General features: G+C 45.6%; 9 protein-coding genes across 9 annotated transcripts; 5 read left to right on the plus strand and 4 right to left on the minus strand.

Annotated features, from left to right (window-relative positions):
- Positions 1-645: 645 nt before the first annotated feature.
- F4822DRAFT_415633 (uncharacterized protein) lies at positions 646-1,939 on the minus strand. Its single transcript, XM_051459246.1, has 3 exons — positions 1,827-1,939; positions 1,514-1,761; positions 646-1,443 (listed from the first exon to the last, which is right to left on the minus strand). Exons 2-3 carry the CDS (start codon positions 1,583-1,585, stop codon positions 1,240-1,242), a joined length of 276 nt encoding a protein of 91 aa, XP_051310357.1. The 5' UTR covers positions 1,586-1,761; positions 1,827-1,939; the 3' UTR covers positions 646-1,239.
- Positions 1,940-1,958: 19 nt separating this feature from the next.
- Positions 1,959-3,126, plus strand: F4822DRAFT_367487 (membrane-associated, eicosanoid/glutathione metabolism protein). Its single transcript, XM_051456211.1, has 2 exons — positions 1,959-2,416; positions 2,498-3,126. The coding sequence occupies exons 1-2, from the start codon at positions 2,368-2,370 to the stop codon at positions 2,902-2,904; spliced, it is 456 nt and encodes a 151-aa protein (XP_051310358.1). The 5' UTR covers positions 1,959-2,367; the 3' UTR covers positions 2,905-3,126.
- Positions 3,048-4,894, plus strand: F4822DRAFT_367530 (BCNT-domain-containing protein). Its single transcript, XM_051456212.1, has 2 exons — positions 3,048-4,444; positions 4,522-4,894. Exon 1 carries the CDS (start codon positions 3,348-3,350, stop codon positions 4,347-4,349), a length of 1,002 nt encoding a protein of 333 aa, XP_051310359.1. The 5' UTR covers positions 3,048-3,347; the 3' UTR covers positions 4,350-4,444; positions 4,522-4,894.
- F4822DRAFT_367531 (TIP41-domain-containing protein) lies at positions 4,895-6,638 on the plus strand. Its single transcript, XM_051456213.1, has 2 exons — positions 4,895-6,159; positions 6,247-6,638. The coding sequence occupies exons 1-2, from the start codon at positions 5,362-5,364 to the stop codon at positions 6,367-6,369; spliced, it is 921 nt and encodes a 306-aa protein (XP_051310360.1). The 5' UTR covers positions 4,895-5,361; the 3' UTR covers positions 6,370-6,638.
- F4822DRAFT_367484 (uncharacterized protein) lies at positions 6,639-8,808 on the minus strand. Its single transcript, XM_051456210.1, has one exon. The coding sequence runs from the start codon at positions 8,726-8,728 to the stop codon at positions 6,908-6,910; it is 1,821 nt and encodes a 606-aa protein (XP_051310361.1). The 5' UTR covers positions 8,729-8,808; the 3' UTR covers positions 6,639-6,907.
- Positions 8,809-9,129: 321 nt separating this feature from the next.
- Positions 9,130-10,508, minus strand: F4822DRAFT_415640 (uncharacterized protein). The gene has a single exon (XM_051459247.1). It carries the CDS (start codon positions 10,108-10,110, stop codon positions 9,418-9,420), a length of 693 nt encoding a protein of 230 aa, XP_051310362.1. The 5' UTR covers positions 10,111-10,508; the 3' UTR covers positions 9,130-9,417.
- Positions 10,509-13,290: 2,782 nt separating this feature from the next.
- Positions 13,291-14,811, minus strand: F4822DRAFT_367561 (alpha/beta-hydrolase). Its single transcript, XM_051456214.1, has 3 exons — positions 14,131-14,811; positions 13,834-14,039; positions 13,291-13,777 (listed from the first exon to the last, which is right to left on the minus strand). Exons 1-3 carry the CDS (start codon positions 14,354-14,356, stop codon positions 13,415-13,417), a joined length of 795 nt encoding a protein of 264 aa, XP_051310363.1. The 5' UTR covers positions 14,357-14,811; the 3' UTR covers positions 13,291-13,414.
- A 687-nt stretch (positions 14,812-15,498) lies between these two features.
- Positions 15,499-18,076, plus strand: F4822DRAFT_415650 (aldehyde dehydrogenase). The gene is made up of 3 exons (XM_051459248.1): positions 15,499-16,270; positions 16,332-16,779; positions 16,841-18,076. The coding sequence occupies exons 1-3, from the start codon at positions 16,225-16,227 to the stop codon at positions 17,817-17,819; spliced, it is 1,473 nt and encodes a 490-aa protein (XP_051310364.1). The 5' UTR covers positions 15,499-16,224; the 3' UTR covers positions 17,820-18,076.
- A 530-nt stretch (positions 18,077-18,606) lies between these two features.
- Positions 18,607-20,638, plus strand: F4822DRAFT_415652 (P-loop containing nucleoside triphosphate hydrolase protein). Its single transcript, XM_051459249.1, has one exon. It carries the CDS (start codon positions 18,702-18,704, stop codon positions 20,535-20,537), a length of 1,836 nt encoding a protein of 611 aa, XP_051310365.1. The 5' UTR covers positions 18,607-18,701; the 3' UTR covers positions 20,538-20,638.
- Positions 20,639-23,352: the final 2,714 nt, after the last annotated feature.

Raw genomic sequence — 23,352 nt, forward strand, 5'->3', positions numbered from 1 at the left:
TGAATTATGTTTTGAGTTATGTAAATCTTTTATTAAATGATTACTTACATGTATAATGCATGTTTATTATTTCCGACTTAGACACTGCTATAATACGTGGTTATGCATATACGTTCATATAGTTGAGACTGACATAATATTGAGATTATGTTTCGAGTTTCAAAAACAGCAACCAAGAAAAAAAAGCAAAAAAGCAAACTTCAGCTCTCCATCCTTCATTTTTTTTTACTCTCCGACAATTCCGGTGAATCAACAATGGTTTTATCAAAGTCAGTTAATTCAATGGTGAATGGTGCGATTTAAACTACTGCAACGGTTCCCTGCAATGCAACTCTCTAGTTCATGACATCCCTAATAGGCTCCACCCTCTGCGTGTTTCTTCCGTCCTCTTATCGCGTGAGGCTCTAATGTGCCTAAACGGTTGAAGAAAAAGTAAGCAACAAACATTTGCAGCAGTGTTAAGTCTAACCCAATATGCATTAGGTAATATGTGTTGAAAATATCAAGTGTGATAGGCCATGTAGATAAGACGATGTTTGAGAAGCGGGATGAAGGAAGGAATTGAAAAGTGTTGAAAAGAGAGGGATAAAAAACTCATAGTAAAAAAAAAAAAGATCAGGGGGTTCCTTTTTGATTTACCTAAAGGAGAATTATGCGTCTAGAACGGACAGTACTTAAATTAATACACCACCCTCTATTCAACATTGGATGTAGCTTAAATGTAGTTAGTTACAATGTAGGTGGGATGGATCGATGTTCTAGTCTCATACTTAGACTCTTATTAATGGGAAAATCAAAATCGCATTGGTAGAATAATAGGAATTGATATGCTTCCAACTTCTATTCGCGTAAAAATACGATTTTGGTGGATGGGTGACATTGTTATTTCAATGACTACAAGACTACGATTCGGAATCAATGTTGAAATGCTTATTGATGAGCATTTTACTATATTTTCAATAACGAGTTAAGCGCTGAAAATAAAGCGACCAGTATACCTAATCGACACTCCCTAACATTCCAATATAATATGGTGTACGCGTACTGCAACGTCGAATGCACCAGTCATAAGACTTGGTGATAATCGATTCGTAAGTAACCGTTGAGATTTCATAGTACACCGCTACAAACGGATTGGAAAGCACATAAATTAACCCTGTACAATTGCAACACATTCCCTACCGGGAGTTGGATCCCAACGCCATTGATACTGTGATATACTACTATTACAATAGGTATTTATTCGGGCTTCTTGCTGGCAGCTCCCTCCTTGACCATTCCTTCACAACCTGTTGCTTGGCCTAGCTTTTGTTCGACCTGTCCGTATCCTTGCGTTGGATCGCGGTTTTCGCCGGCAGCTTTCATGGCGTCTACTGCGTGAGCCTTGGCTTGCTCTCCGGATGTTGTCCAGGCTTGGGAACCTGTTACACTACCAATGGTAGACTACAATTTGTTAATATGCACAAAGATTATGGTACATTAAAAAAAGTTTATTATCATTGGTCAGGCTTACCTCTGTGGCTCCCTTGATGTATTCGGCGTGGCCACCGATGAGCGAGGGTTGTTGGTTGTTTCCCGAAGACATAGCCTTTTTATATTAAGTAATTCCAAATGAGTTTGTTACTTTGGATATATGATGGTTTCCGAATTAGAAAACAGATATTTTTGAAGATTGTTTATATAATAAATTCTAAAGAATCTACCACATCAATTATTCGAGGAAGCTATCTTTATATAAAGCCCAGTGCTTATTCGAATTCTCTCGAGTTCGTGACGTCAGTGGTTTTTAATGACACAATTGCGTTACACAGACGGGAATATCTTACCTTAAAGTGTGGGGGCTATCGAGGAATCTGGGGAAAGATCGAAGAAGTTCTCACGGGAGAAAAACGTCTTGGCATCGAGGATCCATGCAACCAATCGCTTCTTTTCAATTGATCAAAAATGGAAGGCATTGCGTAGTATGTAATCAATTCCAATAACGGATAGTTGGTGGGTAGAGAGGCTGGAGTAATGTTGTAATGTTACGGCCTCGAAAAATATAACCTTGTCCCGGTCGCTTATAGATCTAAGAGCGGAGGCGTCCAGCGAAGACAACAAGAAATACGGTTCAAGTTTGAGTAGTATTTAGCCGTGGAGAAGAAAAGGGAACGGTCGTTTCAGAAGGGACCGAAAAGGAACTATAAGAGAATGGTGATGTCAAGATACTTTAATCGAGAGTTGAGAGACTTTTAGACTCGTTAAAGGCTTAGGTAACTTTCTAGCTTCTAATAAACTTAATTTCACTTACCAAAACACAAACATCTCTCTACTTGTTCTAGTCATCTCGAGAAATATCTAAAATATTATTGTTCTATACCATTCAAAATGTCAACTGCAATCGGACTACAGACTCCATTACTGGCGCCTCTATTGCGTAAGTTCTAACTATTGACTCCGTTTAAATCAGACAATCGCAGCGGACTTACACTAACATGTATTGCTTATGTCATGACAGCTATAACTGGCACCTTCGCGCTACCCTTTTCCGCATACTTCACCTTTCTAAGCTACCGAGTTGTCGCCCATCGGCTCTCAGACAAACACTACCTTGGCGACAACTCATCTAAGGATGGCAACCCAAACAACAAATTATACTTGGCTACCCGAAGCCACCAAAATTTCCTCGAGAACGTACCGCTAGCTCTTACCCTCGCAGCATTCGCCGAGCTGAACGGCGGAAACCGAAGGACCCTTACCGCCATTCTTAGTGCTCTCTTGACATTCCGAATCTTGCATGTTGAATTGGGTCTTATCAATGGAATGGGAATTGGTCGACCGATTGGTTATTGGGGTTCTCTGGCCACGATTGGAACTCTAGGTGCTTATGCTGCCTACCTCGTGAAGGGTTATTGGGGTCTCTGAGGCGTTAAGTGATTGAAGAAGTCGACTCCTGATAGATATCGGGTTGAAAAAGATCGAGAAAGTACTAGGGGACATATCAATATTCATATGCCACTGTAGCTACATCCTTAATAAGCAAATAAATCATCTTGAATTGATGTAGAATTTGGTGTTTGTCGATTTTAATTCCTTGGGCAATAAAATAATTCTATGTGACAGTTCATTACAGGCCTTTCAGCGGCCTAGCGTATGATCTTTAGGGCATTTAGAAGGCGACCCCTGCTTTTCTTGGCGCGCTTAGTGTCATCGATGGCCCAAGCTCAAAAAGTTCCCTAGCGCTTTCTTACGATCGCCGAGCATCTTCAACATTTCCATGTAACAATTTTATTTTTCGTCGCATTTCCCCTACGAACAAGTACGAATAAACCATAGTTTAATTGTTGCAATACGCGCTTCAATAAACCATGGCTCAAGAACAATTAATAGACGAAGACTATGCCTCCGAAGAAGACTCTGATTTCGCGCCCGACGCGGCACCTCAAGGAGACGGCGCGGAAGCCTCCGAATCCGAAGATGAAGAAGTCCAATTAGTCGCAGTGCCGAATCGAAAACGCAGTGCTGACGCAGCCGCCGGCGACGAAGATTTCGGAAATTCAGGTGATGAGGCGATAATACAAAGAGGGAAGAAACGGCAAAAGAAGAGTAAACGAAAAGATGGCTCTGCGGAAGATGACGAAGGCGGCGAGGGTGGGCTGATTAAGACCCGGAGTATGCGAGCGAACGAGAAGGCAGAGAAGAAAACACGCGTCGTTAATGGGCCGGTTACCGTTGATGTTGATGATTTATGGGCGAAGATGACGGCGGACCCGGTGATACCTTCTAAGACGGACGCGGAGAAGGAAAACCAGCGGCCGACACAAGACGAGAGCTTAGATGCATCGTCTAAAGGCATACGGGACAAATCACAGACAGAAAAACCTGGTCCTGGCGAGCCGGGGGCTATGATCAAGATAAAACGTACATACAACTTCGCTGGAAAGGTTCACACGGAAGAGAAATTGGTACCACGCGATTCGGCTGAAGCAACACTGTACCTCGCCTCTCAAGATCCGAAGGCGGCTGCAGAAGCCGAAGCCGAAGATGGCCAACCTAGACGGAAACCTCGAAAAGCATTCCGGTCTATCTTCGAGCCGGTAATTGAAGGCATATCACAACGCGCGGATCTAAACCTCGGCATGACCGCGCGATTAAAACTACGTGAACAAGCCAAGGCTAAGAAGTTGAATGTGGTGGAGAAGAGTCGTATGGACTGGGCAGGCTTCGTCGACAAGGAGGGCATCAAGGATGAGCTCGAATTGGCTGGCAAGTCCAAAGAGTCTTTTGTTAACAGGCAAGACTTCTTGGCCCGTGTTGCAGCGAATAAGGATGAGGAGGCAAGGAGAGCTAGGATTGCAGGTCGTGTGTGAGAGAGTAGAGAATAGTTTCACCTCTAAGCCACACCGGCCTGCCAACCTGCTTTACATTGGATTGGAGAAATCTGTCATTTCGACGGGAAGGCTACGTATATGGATCCCACCGCTTTACTGGGCTTATGTGTCACAAGCCTTCATACTTAGGTATGTCTGATCCGTGATGCAGGTTGGACCAGAGATAGATGCGGGAATCCACCGTAGTTTCCTGTCCGTCCTAAACCCACCCCTCGGATCTGTCCAGAAAAGCCATTCATGCAGGCGTCGGCTTTGCCCTGTCTGGGTGGGGGGAAGGGCTGAGTTGTTCGTGTACTACACCAGCCACCAGACGCGCGAGATCGTCGATTTGATGAAGATCCTTCATCGGAGGATACGGTACGGCATCGAATCGCTTGCCTGCATCATTAGCTCATCCGAAGATGGCCGTAACATGCCGTTACCCAGAGATTAGTTCCAATTTAAAATCAAGACTAATTAGGATTTTGAAGAACAACTAATAATGAACTTCGTTCTCCGACCATGAAGAAATTCGCGAGTATTCTAGTGTGTCTGGTGTTTAACCTTTTCTCAAGACATAGCTGCGCAGCTGCGATAGCTTCTAGATTGTCTAACTGGTAGGATAGAATTTCCAAAATGTCAAGATACTAGTAAATACCAGAATAACCTAACAATCTACGAGGTAGCGAAGAATAAATACAGATGACTATGGCGTCGCTCATCACATTCACTACATCAAACTGATATAGTGGAGTAGCCCCTGTAAATTGCTTCTATAATTGGTAGGAGCTTGGACCATCACTCTCCAAAAATCCACAGTTTTGGAAGCGAGAAACCCCCACTGTGACGAAGGTCTGCCCCTCCAAGCTGAAGGAGCTCTCACTTTGGGTTGTACCTTCACAATTGTACCTCATTTTAACATTGACAACTTTACTTTGGTAGCCTGATCCCTTTACTCCACAAATAAACCTCAACTATAACTACAACGAAATACAGAATCGCGTAAGAAGCCATGGCGACACCAACATCCCTCCCCAACGAGCCTTTCCCACGGCCAGACCAGCTCTCTCAAGCCACAACCTCGCACCGACAAGGCGCCTTCGTGATATCATCCCGCAAACTTCCCATCTCCAAAGCCGGGCCCATCGACGCCATGGAAAAAGCGCTAGGTATCCCAGTTCCAGAGATGATATTTGGCGACAACGTAGTAGCTATACGACACGTCCCAACCGGTTGGGGAATCGAGTTCAACGCCTTCGATGCGCTAGATGCCGTCGACAAGACCGATAAAAAAATGCTCCAGGTCGCGTATGCGAAGAGTTGGTCCGCGAGCCGCGAGCAGACGAGTGCGGGAATAAAAGATGTGGTTAAACCGTATGATTGGAGTTATAGCACTGAATATCGAGGGACTGTGACTTCGTCGTCGTCGTCGCTGCTGCCACCTCCACCTCCAGAGTACACACCAAACAGCGAAGAAGGTACAAAAGAGCAAGAGAAAATAGAAAACAAACATCCATTTACGCCTACATCTAAACCGATCCCAATCGAACTTCTCAAACGTCGCGACCCGATTCTTTTCTTCGATGAGGTAATGCTATACGAAAGCGAGCTAGACGACAACGGTATCAGCGTTCTCAGCGTCAAAGTACGCGTGCATGAGCATCGCATGTTACTCCTCGCCCGATTATACATGCGACTCGATAACGTCGTCGTGCGGATTCGGGATACGCGTGTCTATGTCGATTTCGATGCTGAGGAAGTCATGCGTGAGTATACTGTTAAAGAGGCTGGATTTGAAGAAGTTAAGACGGTACGTTCCATATTTTGTCTGTTGATTTTGATATGCTTCGGTGGTCTGGAGGTTTAGAATGAGAATTGCTGAACTGACTTAATACAGAAACTCCGGATGACGGGCTTAGCTCCAGATGCCGTGACCGTGGCTTTGCGAGATGCGAATAATATCGCTGAGTTGCTTCCCACGGTTGGCCAGACGCTGGAAAGCGTGGCTCTAAAATCATAAGACATTAGAAAAACAACTGAGCGTATCTTTCTCATCGAAAGGCGGATTGTGAAAGATGTGATGGTTAGGTGTAACAATAGCCGGTTTTACGAATTTTACGAAATGCATGGAATGGGCGTTTATCGGAAGAGTATGATTTTATACGTTATGACTATTATCTGGTTTCTGGCACAAAGCGTGGTTGATGGTCACATTATCATCACGGCTACGAGGTATTTAAAAGAAACTGCGCAATAGATGTGCGAAGCAAATAAACTGGATGGTTAATATTGATGAATTGAGGTATCAAGCTATCATCCCCTCCGTCCCGAGAGCATGAGACTGATTCTCCAAGCAACTTTTCGTATCGTAGTCGTGAAATTCGACTAATTGACTACACCACACCACACAACGCCAGAAGCTCAAGCAAGATGCATGTAGAAAGCATCGCGTGTCATGAAGCATAACCCCGTCCATACTCCTCATCCCCACCCGCCCTGGGTAACCACTTCCTCCCTTCCATCAAGAATAAAATTTCGAAGCAAAGTAATGAATGATTTTAACGCGCATCTCGTGGAGAACTGCTTTGTGTCATCTCCTCATAGTCTAGTTGCCACTTATCCACCTCCTGGAACTTGCGTGCTGCGTTCTTCAGCTCCTCGCCTATGCGCATCACCATAGCCTGGCTACTTTCACCAACTGTAGGGTCGATATCAATATCAATATCATCGTTACCCTCGTCCTCTTCTGCCGAGTTTTCTTCATTCTCGCCAGCGTCTTCGTTTTCTTTATCCGAAGTTCGTCCGTAGGTGATTGTGGCACGTCTGTTAGTGCTAGGTGTCTTCTGCTGTTGTTGCTTTGCCTTGCCACGCGAGGCGGGTCTGCTCTTCACCGCAGCATTCTGATTCCTCGAGGTTCCCGGCCGAGAGGTTGGTCGCGCTGGATGTCGTCGCGAGCGCACGTCCATGTATGAGAGCTCATCATCGTCTCCTAGACCAGAGATATCTACTTCAGCATCCTCGTCCTCGTCGTCACCAGCTCTAGCATTCCTACGACGTCGACGCGGTAATAAATCGGCTAGGTCCGCCGTCATGACTTTTGCTTCCTCTTTGGAAGCTGCTGCTGCACGTTTGTTCTTGGCAGCTCGACGGGGTGGAGAGGGTTCGCGGTAGTTGGGAGAGTAGGTTAGGGATGGTGGAGACGACATGTCGGAGACATTGTCATCAGGGACTGGGGTCCTTCGGAGCGCGGAGACAGGGCGTTTTGTACGACCTCTTGCTAATGATTGTAGAGGGGGCCAAATCTCCGAATCTCCTGCGGACGAACTACTGCTTAAAGGAGGGGCCATAAGTTCCTCGTCCATAATAGGGGTTGCTGGCCTACTGCTACTTTGTCGAGGCAGAGGGGTGGAGGGAGGAGAAGACAGGATTGAATCCGAGTGTGCTACTGCTACCTCCTCGGCAGGCACTCTCTCTTCGAATGGGGAGGATCGCGGGCGGCGCTCGTGCCCCTCCGAAGACTTTCTCTTGCGTGGGTTTGCGCGTGATGAGATTTGCGGTGATCCTTGACCGGCCTCTGTTTCTCCAGAGCGCCTCTTCGAACGATTCAATGGGGTGGACTCAGCTTCAGGCGCAAATCCATCCTCATCAACATCCTCTTCGTCATCTTCTTCCGATTCCGGCTCTGGTTCGGGCTCTGATCTTTGAGGGCGCGGCTTTTGCGCTGTACCCAGGATACTAGGTTCTCGTGCTCTTCTCCTGAACACACCAATGTTGAAGGTCGAACTAAGACCCGGAGTATTGGGACCTGTTCGGCTGCTTGGTCGAATGTAACCGTCTTCCCTACTTAGAAAACTTCCGGCGCGGGGTCGACGCTTGAATAAACTGGCGGACATAGAGGACGTGTCCGCAGATCGTTGTGCGCTCGCTGGACCCGCTGTATCAAATGTGGTATTCAAATCATCGAAATCGGCATCGTCTAGGTCTAATCCTGACATATCTGCCATTCTCCTCTGTTGCGGGGTCCCGGCCGCTTTGCGCCCAAGCTCAATTGAAAGATCCGATTGCTCAGCAGATTCGTTTGTTCGGTTGCTGGCAGTTGATGTTATATTTTCCAGGCGTTCCATTGCAGAGTCGCGACGATTTCGCGCGTCTTCCAATGCCTTGGCCTGGTGTAGAGTTGTTGATCGCGTGCGGGTAGTGGTTGTCTTCTCTTCCATTGATTCCCGCTTCTTTTTTGCCTTTTCCTTCTCGCGATCGCTCACATCATAAATATCGGAACCTGGATCAGTAGGATTTGGTAGTGTCGTTGCGGGTTCTGGACTTGTCGCTTTTGGAACTGTTCGAGTCAATGCGACGCGGGTTCTTTTGGGTCGCGGCATGGTTAATAAAATTGAATGATTGTTGTGGTGTTATGTGAAATTGATTGGTTGATAAATGAGAATTCTTTTTTTCTTCTTCCGTTGTAAGAATCACCTATCTATCACCGCATGGTAGATAGGTAGTGAGGGTTACGATCCTGAAGTTAGAATATTAGAAATATTAATCGAGTTGAGTTGAGTTGATGGATGTGGGAGGTTGGAGGCGTGTAGCGTGGGAGGAGTGGAGTGGGTAAGAAAATGAGCTTGACGCGTTGAGGCGCGTTTCCATGTTTGGACATTGGCCCATAAAATAACAGGTATCCACAATGTCGACCCAACCAATCATCGACCGCCTAGATAATCTAGGTACGACAATGACTTTATTTATCTTAGTTACCTAATCTACTTCACCTTCTTATTATTTTTTCATCAATCACCTATCACTACAGCTACCACATCGAATTATCAAATTCATAGACACTCGCAAGCATCGACTTACACACGAAGCCGCTAAAAAAACAGAAAGCGTTCTATTCTTAAGTCTATCTAGGTACCCGAAATCAATGACCAGAGTGTCTGAGTGTCTAACATGCCAGTTCTAATAATAGAGCCATCTTTCTTCCTTCTAGATTGTTCGGACTTCCCATGTTACTCCACAGAAAACCCTCCTAGATGCGTATTGATGTTGTGTACCTATTGACATTATTTCCTTAGTGTCCCTGCCCAGACCGAGCCGGATCATAGTCATGAAAATCATAATAATCATAGTTAAATCCATCTTCGGCTTCCTCTTCCTCTTCATCGTTTTCGGGCTCCGGGGCCGGGGGCGGAGGCGGGTGCGCTTGACCGGCTACATTGTGTTGGTACCTCTCCTGGGTACTCTGAGACGCCTCACAATGATGCTCACAGACGGTCATGCCAGGTACCACAGGGTTGCTGCAATACACGCATAGCCCGGTCGCAAACCTTCTCACCTCTGACCGGTGGCGTGTTATCTCATGCTGTATTCGATGGTAATGGCAGAGCTGTGTACTGTCGCCCGCCGGGTTAGAGCAACCCCCACGTGTGCACAACCCCTGTCTCAACCTATCGGTACGTTGTATTCTTTCCTGCCGTTGACGCTGTACTTGATACACTTCGCATCTAGTTAATCCAGGTACCGCCGGTCGTGGACATGAAACATAGATGCCTTCCGCCCTCTGCCTTGCCATCTCTCGAGCATTTTGCTCTCGCATGCTGTCGAGATGGAATTGACAAAATCTCCGGCTACCAGCACACACTGAGTTCATACAACGTTCACATTGTCCAGCAGCTCGGCGAGCAGTCCGTTGGGCAGTCCGTTGAGCCGTCCGCCGACAAACCGGGCAGTTCGCCGGATTATTGCATTGGTGTCTACGCTGCATGTTGAAATAGGTAGGACCGTAAAGGGTACTCGTTAAGGTAATTGAAGATATCTGCAGATTTGGTCTAGAGTCTCAATCGTAATTCGCTTTTTCCTGTATTGAGGATTGCAGGGTGAAGGAAAGATATTGCAAGTTGAGAGAATTTCTTATTGAACATATACAAAATCTACAGCAATCCTGTCACCTGGACCTGAATCACGGCTTCGTGGATTGGCCAGGAAAATCTAATATTTAAAAGAGTCAGATTCTCAATCCATTATTATGAATATTGGCTGGTTCTAGTAAGAATACTCTTAATCCACCACTCAACCACGACAGCAGGGTTCGGATGAGTTATCCCTATGCGAATCGTTAGGTGGGTGGTATGCTGCTAAGTGTCTGTTTTCCAGCTCAGGAGGTGCATATTGTATTGGTCATCCCTAGTCAGCTCTACGAGTTGGCTTAGTGAGTTTGCTTGTAATTAACCTCCCCTACCAACGACCGGAAGTGTATCCTCGCTGATACCTCAACCCGACATTCTTCTGATATTTCGATAGTTAGTGATGGAAATTCCCCGTAAAGCCACCGTTCTGGCGGCGGGGAAAGTTGGGTTATTCTTCACATATAAAAAGGATATTTCACAACCACTCCTCGCATAAGTTCCTGATGGCGACTTGTTGAACGCGAATGCGTAACCGGCGCCTGCTGGGTGCAGCCAATTTGCCTTGACTATGGTTACAGTAGCGTATATCATCATGGTTTTCAGTCCCGAGAGTAGTGGAGTGTATCGTCGGCGAATGCAGAATCGATCTAATATAAGACCGTCGTGTGTATTGACATGACGAATAGGCAAAATGGGTTTGGGGAGGGATCTATGTGCATTGAATGGGGTTCCCATCCATACTTTGCCTCTATCCATCATTCCTATTACGCGGGCTACGACAACCGGGTCGAGTACCGAATCTATGTGAGGTGCGTGGTAATGAATTTCCGACGGACTGAGCTCGTGCATCTTGAAAGTCACTTAAGGATTAGTCGCAAAGGTGAAGTAGCCAGTGAGATCGAGGACGGTTCGTGGCTAGTCCTCATTCTCTAAATCATATCCTATGATTGTCTCGGGTGGCATATTGAAGTTCTCAGTGTCACCATGCGAAGCGTAAGGATGTAGATACTAGTAATTCCGACCAAACTAATAATCAAAAGTTCGGATGTTTATTACGATTCAAGCAACAAAATGAACTTAAGAGTTAAAAGGTCATAGAGGAAACTCGGCAGGAATTTTGAGGCCAGATGCTCAATGTTTAACGAGGGAAAGACTTCCATCTTTAATTTTGAGATCATTGGAAGGAGAAAACTTACTGAAAACATGCATGATAAGTATGTTGATCCAAACCGAACCCATGTCGTTCCAAGCTTCTCTTCTTTAATCAAAGCTATTAAAGCAACTAATAATCAGTGTCAAAGGGGAGTTGCAATCTTAATATATCGAGTGGACAACTAGTCAAGGCGCCACATCAACTATTCCACTGTATCTACAACCCGTACCAAGCAATGGCTGCTATCAATTCAAACTAATTAATCATAAGTTATATCGTATTCATTGCGCACGAAATCAAAGGGCCAAGATCTACATTATAAGTAATCATGGAAGAATCCTAGAGCAACCCGATAACCCCTTTCATACCCGGCCCTCACTTTGTCGTCTTTAAGGTTAGCGCGAGCGCTCATAAAGCCGTGAACCTGATTCCCGAATATCTCGGCGTGATTAGGGACCGTGAGGCTCTCTTCGTACTTCTTGACATCTTCGGCGTTTTCCTCACCAGAGGCTAATACCATCATCGGGATTTTGACATTCGCGGCGTCACCTGCATCTATCATAGCAGGAGACGTCTGGACTGCCGCTTTGAAAAGCACGTTTTCTTCACCAGTAAGCATACTAGTCAACTTTCCTCCCCAACAGTAACCTATGACACCCCATGACTTAATATTAGGGTTATTCTTTTCAGCTGCTTCTAGAAAACCTCGAACTCTAGGTAGATGTTTTGGCCACTATAAAATGACGTTAGTACCTATAAGAGAAACACCAAAGTCATGAATATATACATACTAAAGCACCATCCTCAAACCATTTTCCTAATTTGGCCTTTTTATCGTCATCTGTCGGTGGGTACCACTCGATCCTGGCCGGATTTCCGTTGAAGAAATCAGGCACATATACTTGGTACTTCTTCTCAGTGTCTCCCTCCGCGAGGATATCTGCCCCTTGAATAGTCTGCGGGAAGAAACCAAAGACATCGTAGACTGATAGTATTGCCTTTTCCGAGTCCGCCGGGCCAGTCACGTCTGAATATTGAGGCTGTCTTAGAAGGCTTTTCCTCCTTACTCGAAAGGGATCATCTATATAATTTACTTACAAGTCTTGGTACCATTGAGTTCGATATACGTGCCTTTAGGCTCGTACCCTTCAACGACAACGGGTGGGATTCTGTGGATACCATATTTATTAGTTTTACATCCTCAATAATTTTCAATAATTTCAGAGTTAAATATCTTACCGACAACAAGCCTCGCTATGTTTTGACATGGTCAGGCGATCAACTCAGACGCCGCTTGAAAGTTTCAGCGTTGTATAGGCTTTTAAGGGGGGATGTCATAGGTATTCAAAAGTACCTTACAGAAATCCTTCGGCCTTCGGAATTCTTACTAGTTTATAGTGGAATCGTGCATTATCTCCGGGTTCTGGGGAGCGATTACGTACGTCTGTTGGATTATTACTAACTACTTAGGTTATAGATCATATGGGTCTACAAGACCCACAGGGAATGGTATAGTCATCGTCATAGTGATTAGGTAGGTTAAGGAGAATCGTTGTGTCCCTTTCCCTGAGAGGGAATTCTATTTTATATGAAGTCCCCTAGTTGTGTACTTCATGGGCACAATTATTTACTTAGCTGCCTTAATTTGATGGGTCACTTCAGAAAAGGGGCTTCGCGAACTTGTGAAGTGTTACAATTGAGGGGGCTGTGCCGTAGAATTTGGGTGGCCAAGCACGGTGGAATTCGCCCACCTAACTGCTAGAAAAACCTAATCACTACACATATAGCGAAAGGGATTGCGTACATCCTAGTTCAATCACTGCTGGTATAATGAACCCAAGTGTTTCGCTACAGCAAATTCAGCGAAGCCTCTTTTAACCCCTATTCTATTTTCAAGGTGATCAAAAGCCCTATATGTCTGATATTCATCGATGGGTGTGATTGAATATTCAGCGGGTCAGTAGATTGGAAATGAATCAACCTATTAGTTTAGATACGCAAACATTAACCTAGATATCTTCATGCCTTGCTGTCTCCCGTAGAATCCAGTCGACCACTTCCTGTGGCTTAGTGACGGTAGGACAGTGACCAGCCTTAATTGACGTAACATCGACTTTGTTGCCGCTCTCCCTTTCGATTGTATCGATCCCGAGCCTCTGAAACTTAGGTAGGATAGTCTCATCCTCTTCACAGAGCAGGTACGACACTGGCGCGTCTTTATACCCAGCGTGGGTCAATTCATTGGTGAAACTGACAGCTGAATGAACCTCGAACTTGTTGACACACACGATCCTTTCCGCGCGATCGGGGATATCCGAAAATACCGAGTCGGCTACAGCCGATGGATCAACATAGTAGAGGTATCCGTTCTCCTGTTTTTGTGGAGTTTAGTCATAAATCCGGCAATTACGAGATAGGGGAGACGGACATCAACTCCAAAATCAATATGATTGCTTTGAGGCTGTTGTGATAGAAGATCTGTGGATGATTTTCCAAGAGCCGGGACTAGCGCCGTCTTATACAGGAACCTGACGACACCCCCCTTTTTGCCTTGCTCTTGTCTCTCCTTCTTCGTGAGGCCCTTGGTGCTCTGAGAAGCCGGGATACCCCCATAGGAATGGGAAAGGAGAATGACTATACCATTTATAGTTAGCATATTCCATGGCTGGGCGGATCGGTAGTATTAAGAGACTTATGGGCCCGAGAATTGGAGATAGTTGCCTACCATCTTTACCCTCATCCGCGAGGGCTTCTATTTCTTTGGCGATTAAGGCAGCATCATCGTACATAGTTGCCGCCGGCCCCTTTCTGGGCCCTGCCTTTGGGGCGACCGTAGTCAATTGCAAGGCTTTAATTTCATAGCCTCTTTGCGTAATGATTTCAAGTATGTTGTCATAAAATCCCGGAGGCGCAAAGGAGCCGGTGACTAGCACGATTGTTGGCTTCGGCATCTTGGGAATATACACTTAGATATAGGTATAAGATGAAGGTTTTGGGTGCGTAGTAAATCGACGAGAATGTGTGCACGCATCGCTCGCACCCTTTTATAGGCAGCTACGATATTTCTGGATTCTAGGCATTGCGGATGCTCCGACCAATCCTTTCGCTCATTATTAATCTATACTGATATGTCTCCGATATCAACGTTTCCGTGCCTCTTTTGATCGACCCTTAATCGTGCTATTTCGACCAGTTTTGCGGGGGTACTAACCAGGGTAGCAAAGCTATTCTAGCCATATTCGGTATCCATGGGGAACCATGATACGCTTGAATACGCTTGAAACAGAGATTCAAGCTAAAGCTCAACTTCCGAGGTTAACTTTCTCGATGTGGGTTCACATAACCGGTTCGAGTCATAGTATTATATATGGACGATTGATATGATCGGGACGGCGTATTTAGTCGACTACACACGTAACCTATCTCGCCTAATATACCACTGTAGTTGTTCCTTCGAGGTAATATCACTTCGGTGCTATCCGATAGGTCAGCTCCACATTCAGATTGACGCAAATCCTGCTTACACGGACTGATTAGTGAGCCATATCAGTAAGGCGAGACTCGGGAATTATGTAACATAAGCCGTGGAAGCAAGTTAGTAAAGATACCTAATATTTAGTATTAAGTAGGAAACTATTATCGCATGAGTTTTGCCAGCGCCAAATAGGTATTTCAAGCTCCTTCTATAATCATAAAGATTTACTCATGGACTCGATTTCCATCCACTATACCTGGGTCATGTGTACCCTACACAAGACCTGGCATTCGACGAAAGACCTCTGCTGGCCTAGTACCTACCTACTTAGGTAAGCTGGAAAGCCTACTATTTGGATTTCATGAGTTGTATGAATTTGTTCCATCCCTTATGGAAAAGTCCTATAGTAAGTACCTGCGTGTTTAGGTACATGGGTTTAAACGGAAGACTGTCGCGCATCGGGTAGATCCCTTAGAAAAAACACGGCTAGAACCCTATCATCAATAAAAAAGCCGCAAGACTCACCGAATGTCTGTATGTAGCCGATTGAAATAAGAAAGAAACAATTTGTAGGATGAGGGGGCCTAAACTCCTTAAAACGGTGGCTGCATCAGCCATCACACGCCGAGCGCTGGTGGCGTCAATATATAAATTAGCCCTTGCGATCACGGAAGAGGCTTAAAGAGGCTGGCTGAGCTTGGAACCGAGATGAGAAACGAACGCCACCGTGCAGGTAAACTAGTAGTCGTACAACAGAAACAACTTATATTATAGGTGGACGATGTACTTGACACTACCTATGTTGCGGTTTAGATATTAGATGCCACCCCAATTTATCCAATGGCTTTGGAAATTTCCCCATTGAGGATATGAGGAGAAGATGTGCCAAAATATACGCACTATCGTTGCCGCCAATTGTCCCCTAGAGTGATTATTTGAAGGGGTTCACAAGACAAGGCATCCTCGTCGTATCGGCCGCCCAGTTTAATATATCCCAAACTCCGAGGAGTTGACAGCCAGTGTCAATAAAAGGCCAATCGGATCGTTCAGGATACACACTTGCTTTTTTTAAAGATGCGGTGAATTGTCGAATCTCTAGCAATATGTCTAAGAGCTCGGACTTTTACGTCGGCTATCCAATTATGAGCGAATTTACTTAGCATTACAACAGCCACGGGTGCCTACCTAGGTGTGTTGTATAATAAGCAAAAATAGGTAGCGTAGGGAGTATCTTTGTTCTCGATTCAATGTTCTCCCTCGCGTTTACATCCTCATTTCTAAACTTACGTGCTTCTAGAGAATCGATAAGCAATACATAGTCTTACAATCTTACAATCTTCCACGATGACATCAGTAACGTTAAAAGGCATCGAAGGTCGTGAGATCACTGGTAGGTTCCCTATCCTACAGGACTTGGATGTACTGTGTTCTGCGTCTAATTTGATACCTAGTCCAAACGGGGCTATTCATCAATAATGAATATGTAACCGCTACAAACGGCGCTACACTTGAGGTGGAGAATCCAAGCACAGCTACTCGCCTCGCAACAGTAGCCGCCGCACAGAGTGAAGACATCGACCGCGCCGTCCAGTCCTCCGAGAAAGCTTTTGGCTCTTGGAAGAAGGTTGACCCGACCGTCAGAAGAGATCTATTGAATAAGTTAGCAGATCTCATCGAGCGAGATGCTCCAATCATAGCCTCCCTGGAAGCGCTCGAATCTGGAATGCTCTACAGGAATTGTCTTGCCTCTAATATTCCTGTCGCAACTGGGAACCTTCGCTACTTTGCAGGTTGGGCCGACAAAATCGACGGTCTTAGTTTGCCAATTCCGCAGGGAGTTGCATATACCCGACGGGAGCCAATTGGGGTATGCGCTGCCATCGTCCCATGGAATACTTCGTAAGACCTTCAATACTTCATTTTTTACACATGGTTAGAGATGTTTCTAACAGTTGTTTAGGATGATATTCTTTTGGAAGTTGTCGGTGGCCATTGCAGCTGGCAATACACTGATTATGAAGACATCCGAACAGACTCCACTCTGGGGTCAAAAGGTCGCAGAATTGATTAAAGAGGCCGGCTTTCCCCCAGGAGTCATAAACATCTTGACTGGCTTTGGTAACATTGCCGGACAAGCTCTATCGGAACATCCTCGAATCAGGAAGATTGCTTTCACCGGAAGCACGGCTACCGGCCGTAAAATCATGCAAGCAGCCGCCCGCACCAACCTGAAGAAGGTAACTCTGGAATTAGGGGGTAAAGGACCGACCATCATATTCGACGATGCCAACTTCGACAACGCGGTGTTTTGGGCAACTCTAGGCATTACTCATAGTAATGCGCAGTTGTGCCTAGCTGGGAGTCGCATCTATGTCCAAGACACGATCTACGAGAAATTCCTCGTAGAGTTCAGCAAACGTAGCCGCGATGCGGTTCACGGTGATCCCCTATTGGCGGACACTACCAAGGGAGCAGTATCCAGCAAAGCCCACCTCGATAAAATTCTATCGTACGTAGAGAGGGGCAAGGCAGATGGGTTGAGGCTCCTCCATGGAGGGAACAAGCTTTCTGGAGATGGGTACTATGTCGCTAATACGGCGTTCGCGGATGTTGATCAGAGCCACGCTATCATGCGGGAGGAGATCTTCGGACCTGTGGCAGGAATCGCACCCTTCAAGACCGAGGAGGAGGCTATTGAGAAGGCCAATGACTCTGAATACGGTCTTAATGCTGCTGTCTTCACGAACAATGTCAACCGGGCAATGAGAGTCAGCAATGCGATTGAAGCGGGCACAGTAACCGTTAATTCTTGGGGTCGACCCAACGCCAACACGCCGTTTGGTGGTGTCAAGCAAAGCGGCTTCGGGAGAGATTCCGGTCACGAGGCTTTGGAAAGTTGGCTTGTGACGAAGACCATCAAGTATGCTGTTCTGGAGTGAAGGGAGGAAATTAGTTGATAGTCTCAAAGGCACTCGAGCTCGTATTAACCGCTGTGAGGGCCTAGAAGTTAGACCCAAAATACCGTTAATAGCAGGGCATTTATAGTGGAAGTTACTGACCTAAATGCCTAAGCTAGCACCTAAATAGTACAGACGCTTTCCTAATGAGGTAGTATGCCAACTTTCCATTGGTTGTTATGAATCGTGGTGGGTGCCCATTACGTAGTTTTTATGGTTCTGAATTTTGCATCTCTACATGTCTTGGACTTCACGGACTTGATGTCGTTTGCCATTTTTTTAAAATGCAATTCACTCTTATAACTTGATATGCGGATCAACTAAGTATAGATAACAGTAAACCCTTTGTATTTGAGTTAAGGAAGATGGTATGCTTAAGCTGACATTTTGCCCTACGTTACGCCTACCGTTAGCTACAAGTCGCTGATGGCGTGGGTGGACGGTGGATTATGGTTGTTTTATCCTCCTACAAGCTCATTACTTCACGATCTTCTTTGCAGATGAAAGCTCTATAATTATGACTATGATTCATTTTATAGCCCTTATTAAGGAGAAAATAACATATCTCATAGTTTATTTAAGGAAACTAAATCTTGAAAAAGTTATTGCGAATTGAAAGAGAAAAGTACCTTCATGTACCTACCTAGATACTGTAGGTAGCCTAGATCGGGTATAATTAGGATACCCCAGTACAACAAAATTACCGTAATAGGAAATAAGGGCACGGCTTAGTTTTTATCGATAAGCGTGATGATCCAGAAATTTCACGATTTTTTGAAAGTGGGAACGAGCTTGAATTCCTCAAACTTCTGTTCAATTAATAGATAATAATCTATTCGACGCTGATTTCGCAGGAGTCGCAGGATGCGTTCCTTTCTTACGGCGCCTATATGTCCGTCTTGTCTATTTGCCACGAGAATTCGAGCTACGCAAATACCAACCCGATCATGGACTACGCAAAGATTATTCTCGGGTCGAGCGAGAACGAGCCCCTCCAGGATGGTCTTGTCCGATCGTGTCGCCCGTCGCCCGGAACGAGATGCGTCCGACCGTAGTGACAGGAAGCCTCGAAGAAGGTCGGAAGGACCTTTTGGTGGTATGAATCAGACATCCGCCCGCATACGTGAACCTACATCAAGAACGGCCCCTCGACGGAGCGAAAGTAGAGATGGCGGGGATAGAAGGAGTGGTAAAAAGGACGACCGACGAACTAAGGCGATGAAGATGCAGAGCTCTTTAGCAACAATATCATATGGTCACAGGGCGCGAACGAAAGAGGGTATAGCTGAAGTAGAGTCATTCGACCGATTCGACCTTTTGCCTTCAATTAAAGAAGCCATGTCAAATGATGTGCTAAAGGGTATGGTGGACTTGAAGCCAACTCCGATCCAACGAATTGCGATTCCGGCGATATTAGGTCAGAATATGGGACGGAGGGCACCTCGACCAAAAGGCAATACAGAGAGACAAGAATTTTTATTGGCAGCGGAAACGGGCTCGGGAAAGACTCTAGCCTACCTGCTGCCCGTAATTGACGCCCTCAAGAAAGCCGAAGCAGCTGACCCCGCGATCGCTGCTTACAAAGAATATTTCACCCAACAATTGGCGGCCATGAAGGAACCTGGTTACACCGGTCCACGGGAATTTGACCCCCATCCGACTGCTGCGCGACCCAAAGTCGTCGTATTAGTGCCGACAGCTGAGCTAGTCGACCAAGTAGGAAGTGTGGCTAAAGCTCTGTCACATATCGTTAAATTCAAAGCCAGTCTTTTTTCCGCCAATATTTCCGCCAAGGTCATCAACGCGAGCATGTTTTCGCCCACAGGAATTGACCTTATTGTGGCTACACCACATTTATTAGCATCAATAGCCGACTCCGACCCAAATATCCTCTCAAGGGTTAGTCATTTAGTAGTTGATGAAGCAGATTCCCTTTTCGACCGGAGTTTCTCGCCTGTAACTACTTCCATTTTAGAGCGTGCTTTACCATCCATGAAGCAACTCATTCTCTGCTCCGCTACTATTCCCAAACGACTTGATAACTATCTAGCCACGGAGTTTCCGGATATGGTCCGACTTACCACACCAAATCTCCATGCTATTCCACGACGTGTGCAGCTCGGTGTTATCGACGTGTCGAAGGACCCTTACCGGAATAACAAGGACCTGGCTTGCGCAGATGCTATATGGTCCATTGGAAAAGACGCTGCGAGGCACGAAAGTGGAGTTCCCGGAGAAATAGATGTCAAGCGCATCATGGTGTTTGTAAACGAGCGCGAAAAGACCCAGGAAGTCGCTGAGTACCTGGTATCCAAGGGCATTGATGCCGTTGCGCTTCACCGAGATACCTCAGAGCAGCGGCAATCGGAGATGTTGGATTCGTTCACAACTACCGAGCCTATGAAGACCAAGGCAGATGAAGCCGTAGTACCAGCACCCGGAAAGGGACGAAGGAGCCTACCTAACACGAAAGTCATCGTAGCCACAGATCTAGCTTCGAGGGGTATCGATACTCTGGCGGTTCGACATGTGATACTGTACGATGTACCGCATAATACTATCGACTTTATCCACCGTTTGGGTCGCGCCGGTCGTATGGGTAGGAGAGGACGAGGAGTAGTACTGGTGGGCAGGGACGATCGTAAGGATATCGTCGCCGAAGTTAGGGAGAGTATGTTCATGGGCCAGGCTCTCATATAGGCAGGACGGCTGTATAAACGTAAGAAGTGTACAGTATTGTATCAAGGAACCTGTATATCAACTCTACGAAATATCAAAAAATCTCCAAGACAATCCCCCCGCTCATAGTGCTTTGTGAATGTGTTGCGCGTGACAGCATACCCAACGAATTCAATGAACCAGAAAGCACACATTCGTTAACGAGGTAGTAAGGGGGGTTCCATGTGCACGCCTGTTGGCTGCAAATGCTTAGAGCCCCTTATGCCTTTGATTGACGAGGGCTTCTCAATCACGTCGATGTCTCGAGGGACCTGACTCTTTCATATGCACGGCGGCAATCAAACGTAGGTAGCGTGAAGGCAAGTTATGTTCAAGGATAGAGACTTTCTTCTTGAATAGGTATCTATTCTAGGTGAGAGGGCTTACTAGGTTATTTAGTACGTTGCTACCTTCACTACCTCGTGGTATTCCCTGGAAACCAGATACGTTTCAGCGTGGATGATCGACAACATCATATCAAAATTCTACCAACGCGTGTCGTCATCAATGTTATTTTCATTAGACGAAGAAATTACAAATTTTCATCCAAGTAATTTTTGTTTCCATTGGCGCTACCCACCACATTAGAGGTTAAAAGGAGGTCATTATCAGGGGAAGATGAGCTGACGCTAGCGGTTACCTATCGAGTAAGCAGTTCATGGGTAGAAAGGGGTTTCTCGTAATCATCTTAGTTACTCGTCGAATAGTAACTTAGTGATACATATACTACCAATTTTAGGTCTATTGCTCCTCGCTTTACTGTAGCTAGGGTTATCCTAACGCAATATACCTGATGAGAGAATGTAAGTCTCTATATAAACTTAACATCAGCAAGACGACACGCGCTCGAAGCCGAGCGACAAGATGCATTAACGATGGCTCTTATTGTGCCTCGCTTGCACGTTCGTTTCTTTAAGCGCTAATATAGAATGATTTCCTCTATTATCGATATCAAACTGATAGAACTAGCATGATTTGATATCGTTAACAAACATATGAAAGGAAGCAGTCTTCAAGTCCTACTCTAAGTAGCTGTCTTGGACCCTTACATCGCCCACTTCGCGTACTATTTTGCAACTTCGCGGCGAGAAGGTAGACTATTGTCTTGAGCGGGTCCCCATTAATTATCCCTTTCTACTTTTGCTCTAAGCTCGTGCCATATTGCAAGCTGAGATATTTTTTGAAGAATGTAAGCCGCCTGTCCCATTGATAGTTGTAAAATGGTCACCGCTTATTGTCTTAATTAAGGGACGGCACGAAAGAAGTGGCCCATGTGTGGAGCTTAATAGGGGTCTACAGAACCCTGGGCTCGCCGATGGGGCTTGAACCAAGGGTCCTAGGTACATATAGCAGCCATAGTTACTAGTTCGCTACTTAGTTCTGATGGTAAGTTGTGATCAGAGACTTCGACCTCGCCCTAGTTCTACGTAGTTGTCTTACCCAGTCCAGCGGGTTGGGGTCAAGTAGAAGATGGGATGAATACCGAGACACCAAATCTATCACATGAAAACTTAATGCTCTTAGGGACATACTATGTAAATAATAGTGACAGGCGGCTCCCCCGTAGTTTGAGTGTGTTTGGTCTGAGCGAATTGGATTACGAACCGATGGGCAGAGTCCTATTAAGTATATCTAAGTCTCTGTTAGCGGCACAGCCGTTGGTACAGTGATTAATCGCTACAAAGATTCCCTAAGATTACTATGTCATCTTAGCTTGGTCTTATAAACATAGCATGTCTTAACAATTCCCTTACTAGGTATCTCATACAATTGATGTACAGGACGCTGGTTTCTGGATCAATAACCAACCTCAATTAGATTCTGTTCGGCGACTTTATTTAGATGTTTAGAACTCGTCGGAAAGTAATAAGAGATGTGCTAATTGCCATTTTCAGCCATAACGTTGCGTGTAATAGTAGTTTCTATGAATGATCGCTGGAGGCGCAGACCCAGACAATTACGCCAGCCATGTCAGCCATAATGAAGATCTTGGCGGTAAAATGGAGGCTGGCGCAATACGAAAGCATTAGTGAACAAGACGAGCTTTGATACTCGTCTCAGTTATGTACAAGGTAAGGTAAATCCAGGGTCTAGCTTTTTAACAGGCCCCCAACAATGCTAGTTTTAAGTGCTTCAAACAGATCGCCTATTCGAGCTCCCAAGGCATACTAGCATCAACATCTAGACGTAAGCTGAAACCCGGCCAATTAGCGACCAATAGCTGTTAGCGAAATGGGTCCCCAGCAAGTCTTTCCAGTGGTTTCTTTTTGGGCGAATAGTGGCTACTAGTGCTCATGACCTGTCAATTAGTTACCTCATGTTATTCAGCTAAACAATTGTTTAACGATCCACCAGAGCTACGAGAAACAAATGCGATTTTTGCTTTGTAGGACATCATACTTCCCCCGGATACGTAATTGACTCCTTTGCTCAGTCGACCTAGATTTGATATCGTTGAATTACCACTTCAGTGAGTTGCTGCGATTAGCACAGGGAAAACTCTCGGCGGTGGTGAGCACAGAGCCCTACCCGCTTACGTGCTGTTCTTTTGCGATCAGGAACTTCGATCACCGCAAATCATTGCGGACCCCAGCGTAAATCCCGGCAATACTTGACATTTTCCAGCAAGCGCTTTTAACCATCAAGATAGAATTTCCGAAGGTTTGTCTCATGGCCTGTACTGAAACCGATCTGCGCTTAAAGAGTTAAGGAGCTGCTGGCCTTGGTCTCTTATGTCAAGTGACGAGACCACGTTAATAATAGTGACTACCAATCGCATGAAACTAGAAGGAATTGT

This window comes from Hypoxylon trugodes (genome assembly GCF_022578975.1).
Source record: "Hypoxylon trugodes strain CBS 135444 unplaced genomic scaffold F4822scaffold_9, whole genome shotgun sequence".
NCBI lineage: Eukaryota > Fungi > Ascomycota > Sordariomycetes > Xylariales > Hypoxylaceae > Hypoxylon > Hypoxylon trugodes.

Coding starts and splice junctions, on each gene's coding strand:
- F4822DRAFT_367531 (XM_051456213.1), top strand. CDS start 5,362: ATGGCGACACCAACATCCCTCCCCAACGAGCCTTTCCCACGGCCAGAC. Junction 6,160..6,246: donor GATTTGAAGAAGTTAAGACG/GTACGTTCCATA, acceptor GACTTAATACAG/AAACTCCGGATGACGGGCTT.
- F4822DRAFT_415633 (XM_051459246.1), bottom strand. CDS start 1,585: ATGTCTTCGGGAAACAACCAACAACCCTCGCTCATCGGTGGCCACGCC. Junction 1,444..1,513: donor ACATCAAGGGAGCCACAGAG/GTAAGCCTGACC, acceptor AACAAATTGTAG/TCTACCATTGGTAGTGTAAC.
- F4822DRAFT_367484 (XM_051456210.1), bottom strand. CDS start 8,728: ATGCCGCGACCCAAAAGAACCCGCGTCGCATTGACTCGAACAGTTCCA.
- F4822DRAFT_367530 (XM_051456212.1), top strand. CDS start 3,348: ATGGCTCAAGAACAATTAATAGACGAAGACTATGCCTCCGAAGAAGAC.
- F4822DRAFT_415650 (XM_051459248.1), top strand. CDS start 16,225: ATGACATCAGTAACGTTAAAAGGCATCGAAGGTCGTGAGATCACTG. Junction 16,271..16,331: donor CGAAGGTCGTGAGATCACTG/GTAGGTTCCCTA, acceptor TTTGATACCTAG/TCCAAACGGGGCTATTCATC. Junction 16,780..16,840: donor ATCGTCCCATGGAATACTTC/GTAAGACCTTCA, acceptor ACAGTTGTTTAG/GATGATATTCTTTTGGAAGT.
- F4822DRAFT_367561 (XM_051456214.1), bottom strand. CDS start 14,356: ATGCCGAAGCCAACAATCGTGCTAGTCACCGGCTCCTTTGCGCCTCCG. Junction 14,040..14,130: donor CGCGGATGAGGGTAAAGATG/GTAGGCAACTAT, acceptor TAAATGGTATAG/TCATTCTCCTTTCCCATTCC. Junction 13,778..13,833: donor ATATTGATTTTGGAGTTGAT/GTCCGTCTCCCC, acceptor CCACAAAAACAG/GAGAACGGATACCTCTACTA.
- F4822DRAFT_415640 (XM_051459247.1), bottom strand. CDS start 10,110: ATGCAGCGTAGACACCAATGCAATAATCCGGCGAACTGCCCGGTTTGT.
- F4822DRAFT_415652 (XM_051459249.1), top strand. CDS start 18,702: ATGCGTTCCTTTCTTACGGCGCCTATATGTCCGTCTTGTCTATTTGCC.
- F4822DRAFT_367487 (XM_051456211.1), top strand. CDS start 2,368: ATGTCAACTGCAATCGGACTACAGACTCCATTACTGGCGCCTCTATTG. Junction 2,417..2,497: donor ATTACTGGCGCCTCTATTGC/GTAAGTTCTAAC, acceptor ATGTCATGACAG/CTATAACTGGCACCTTCGCG.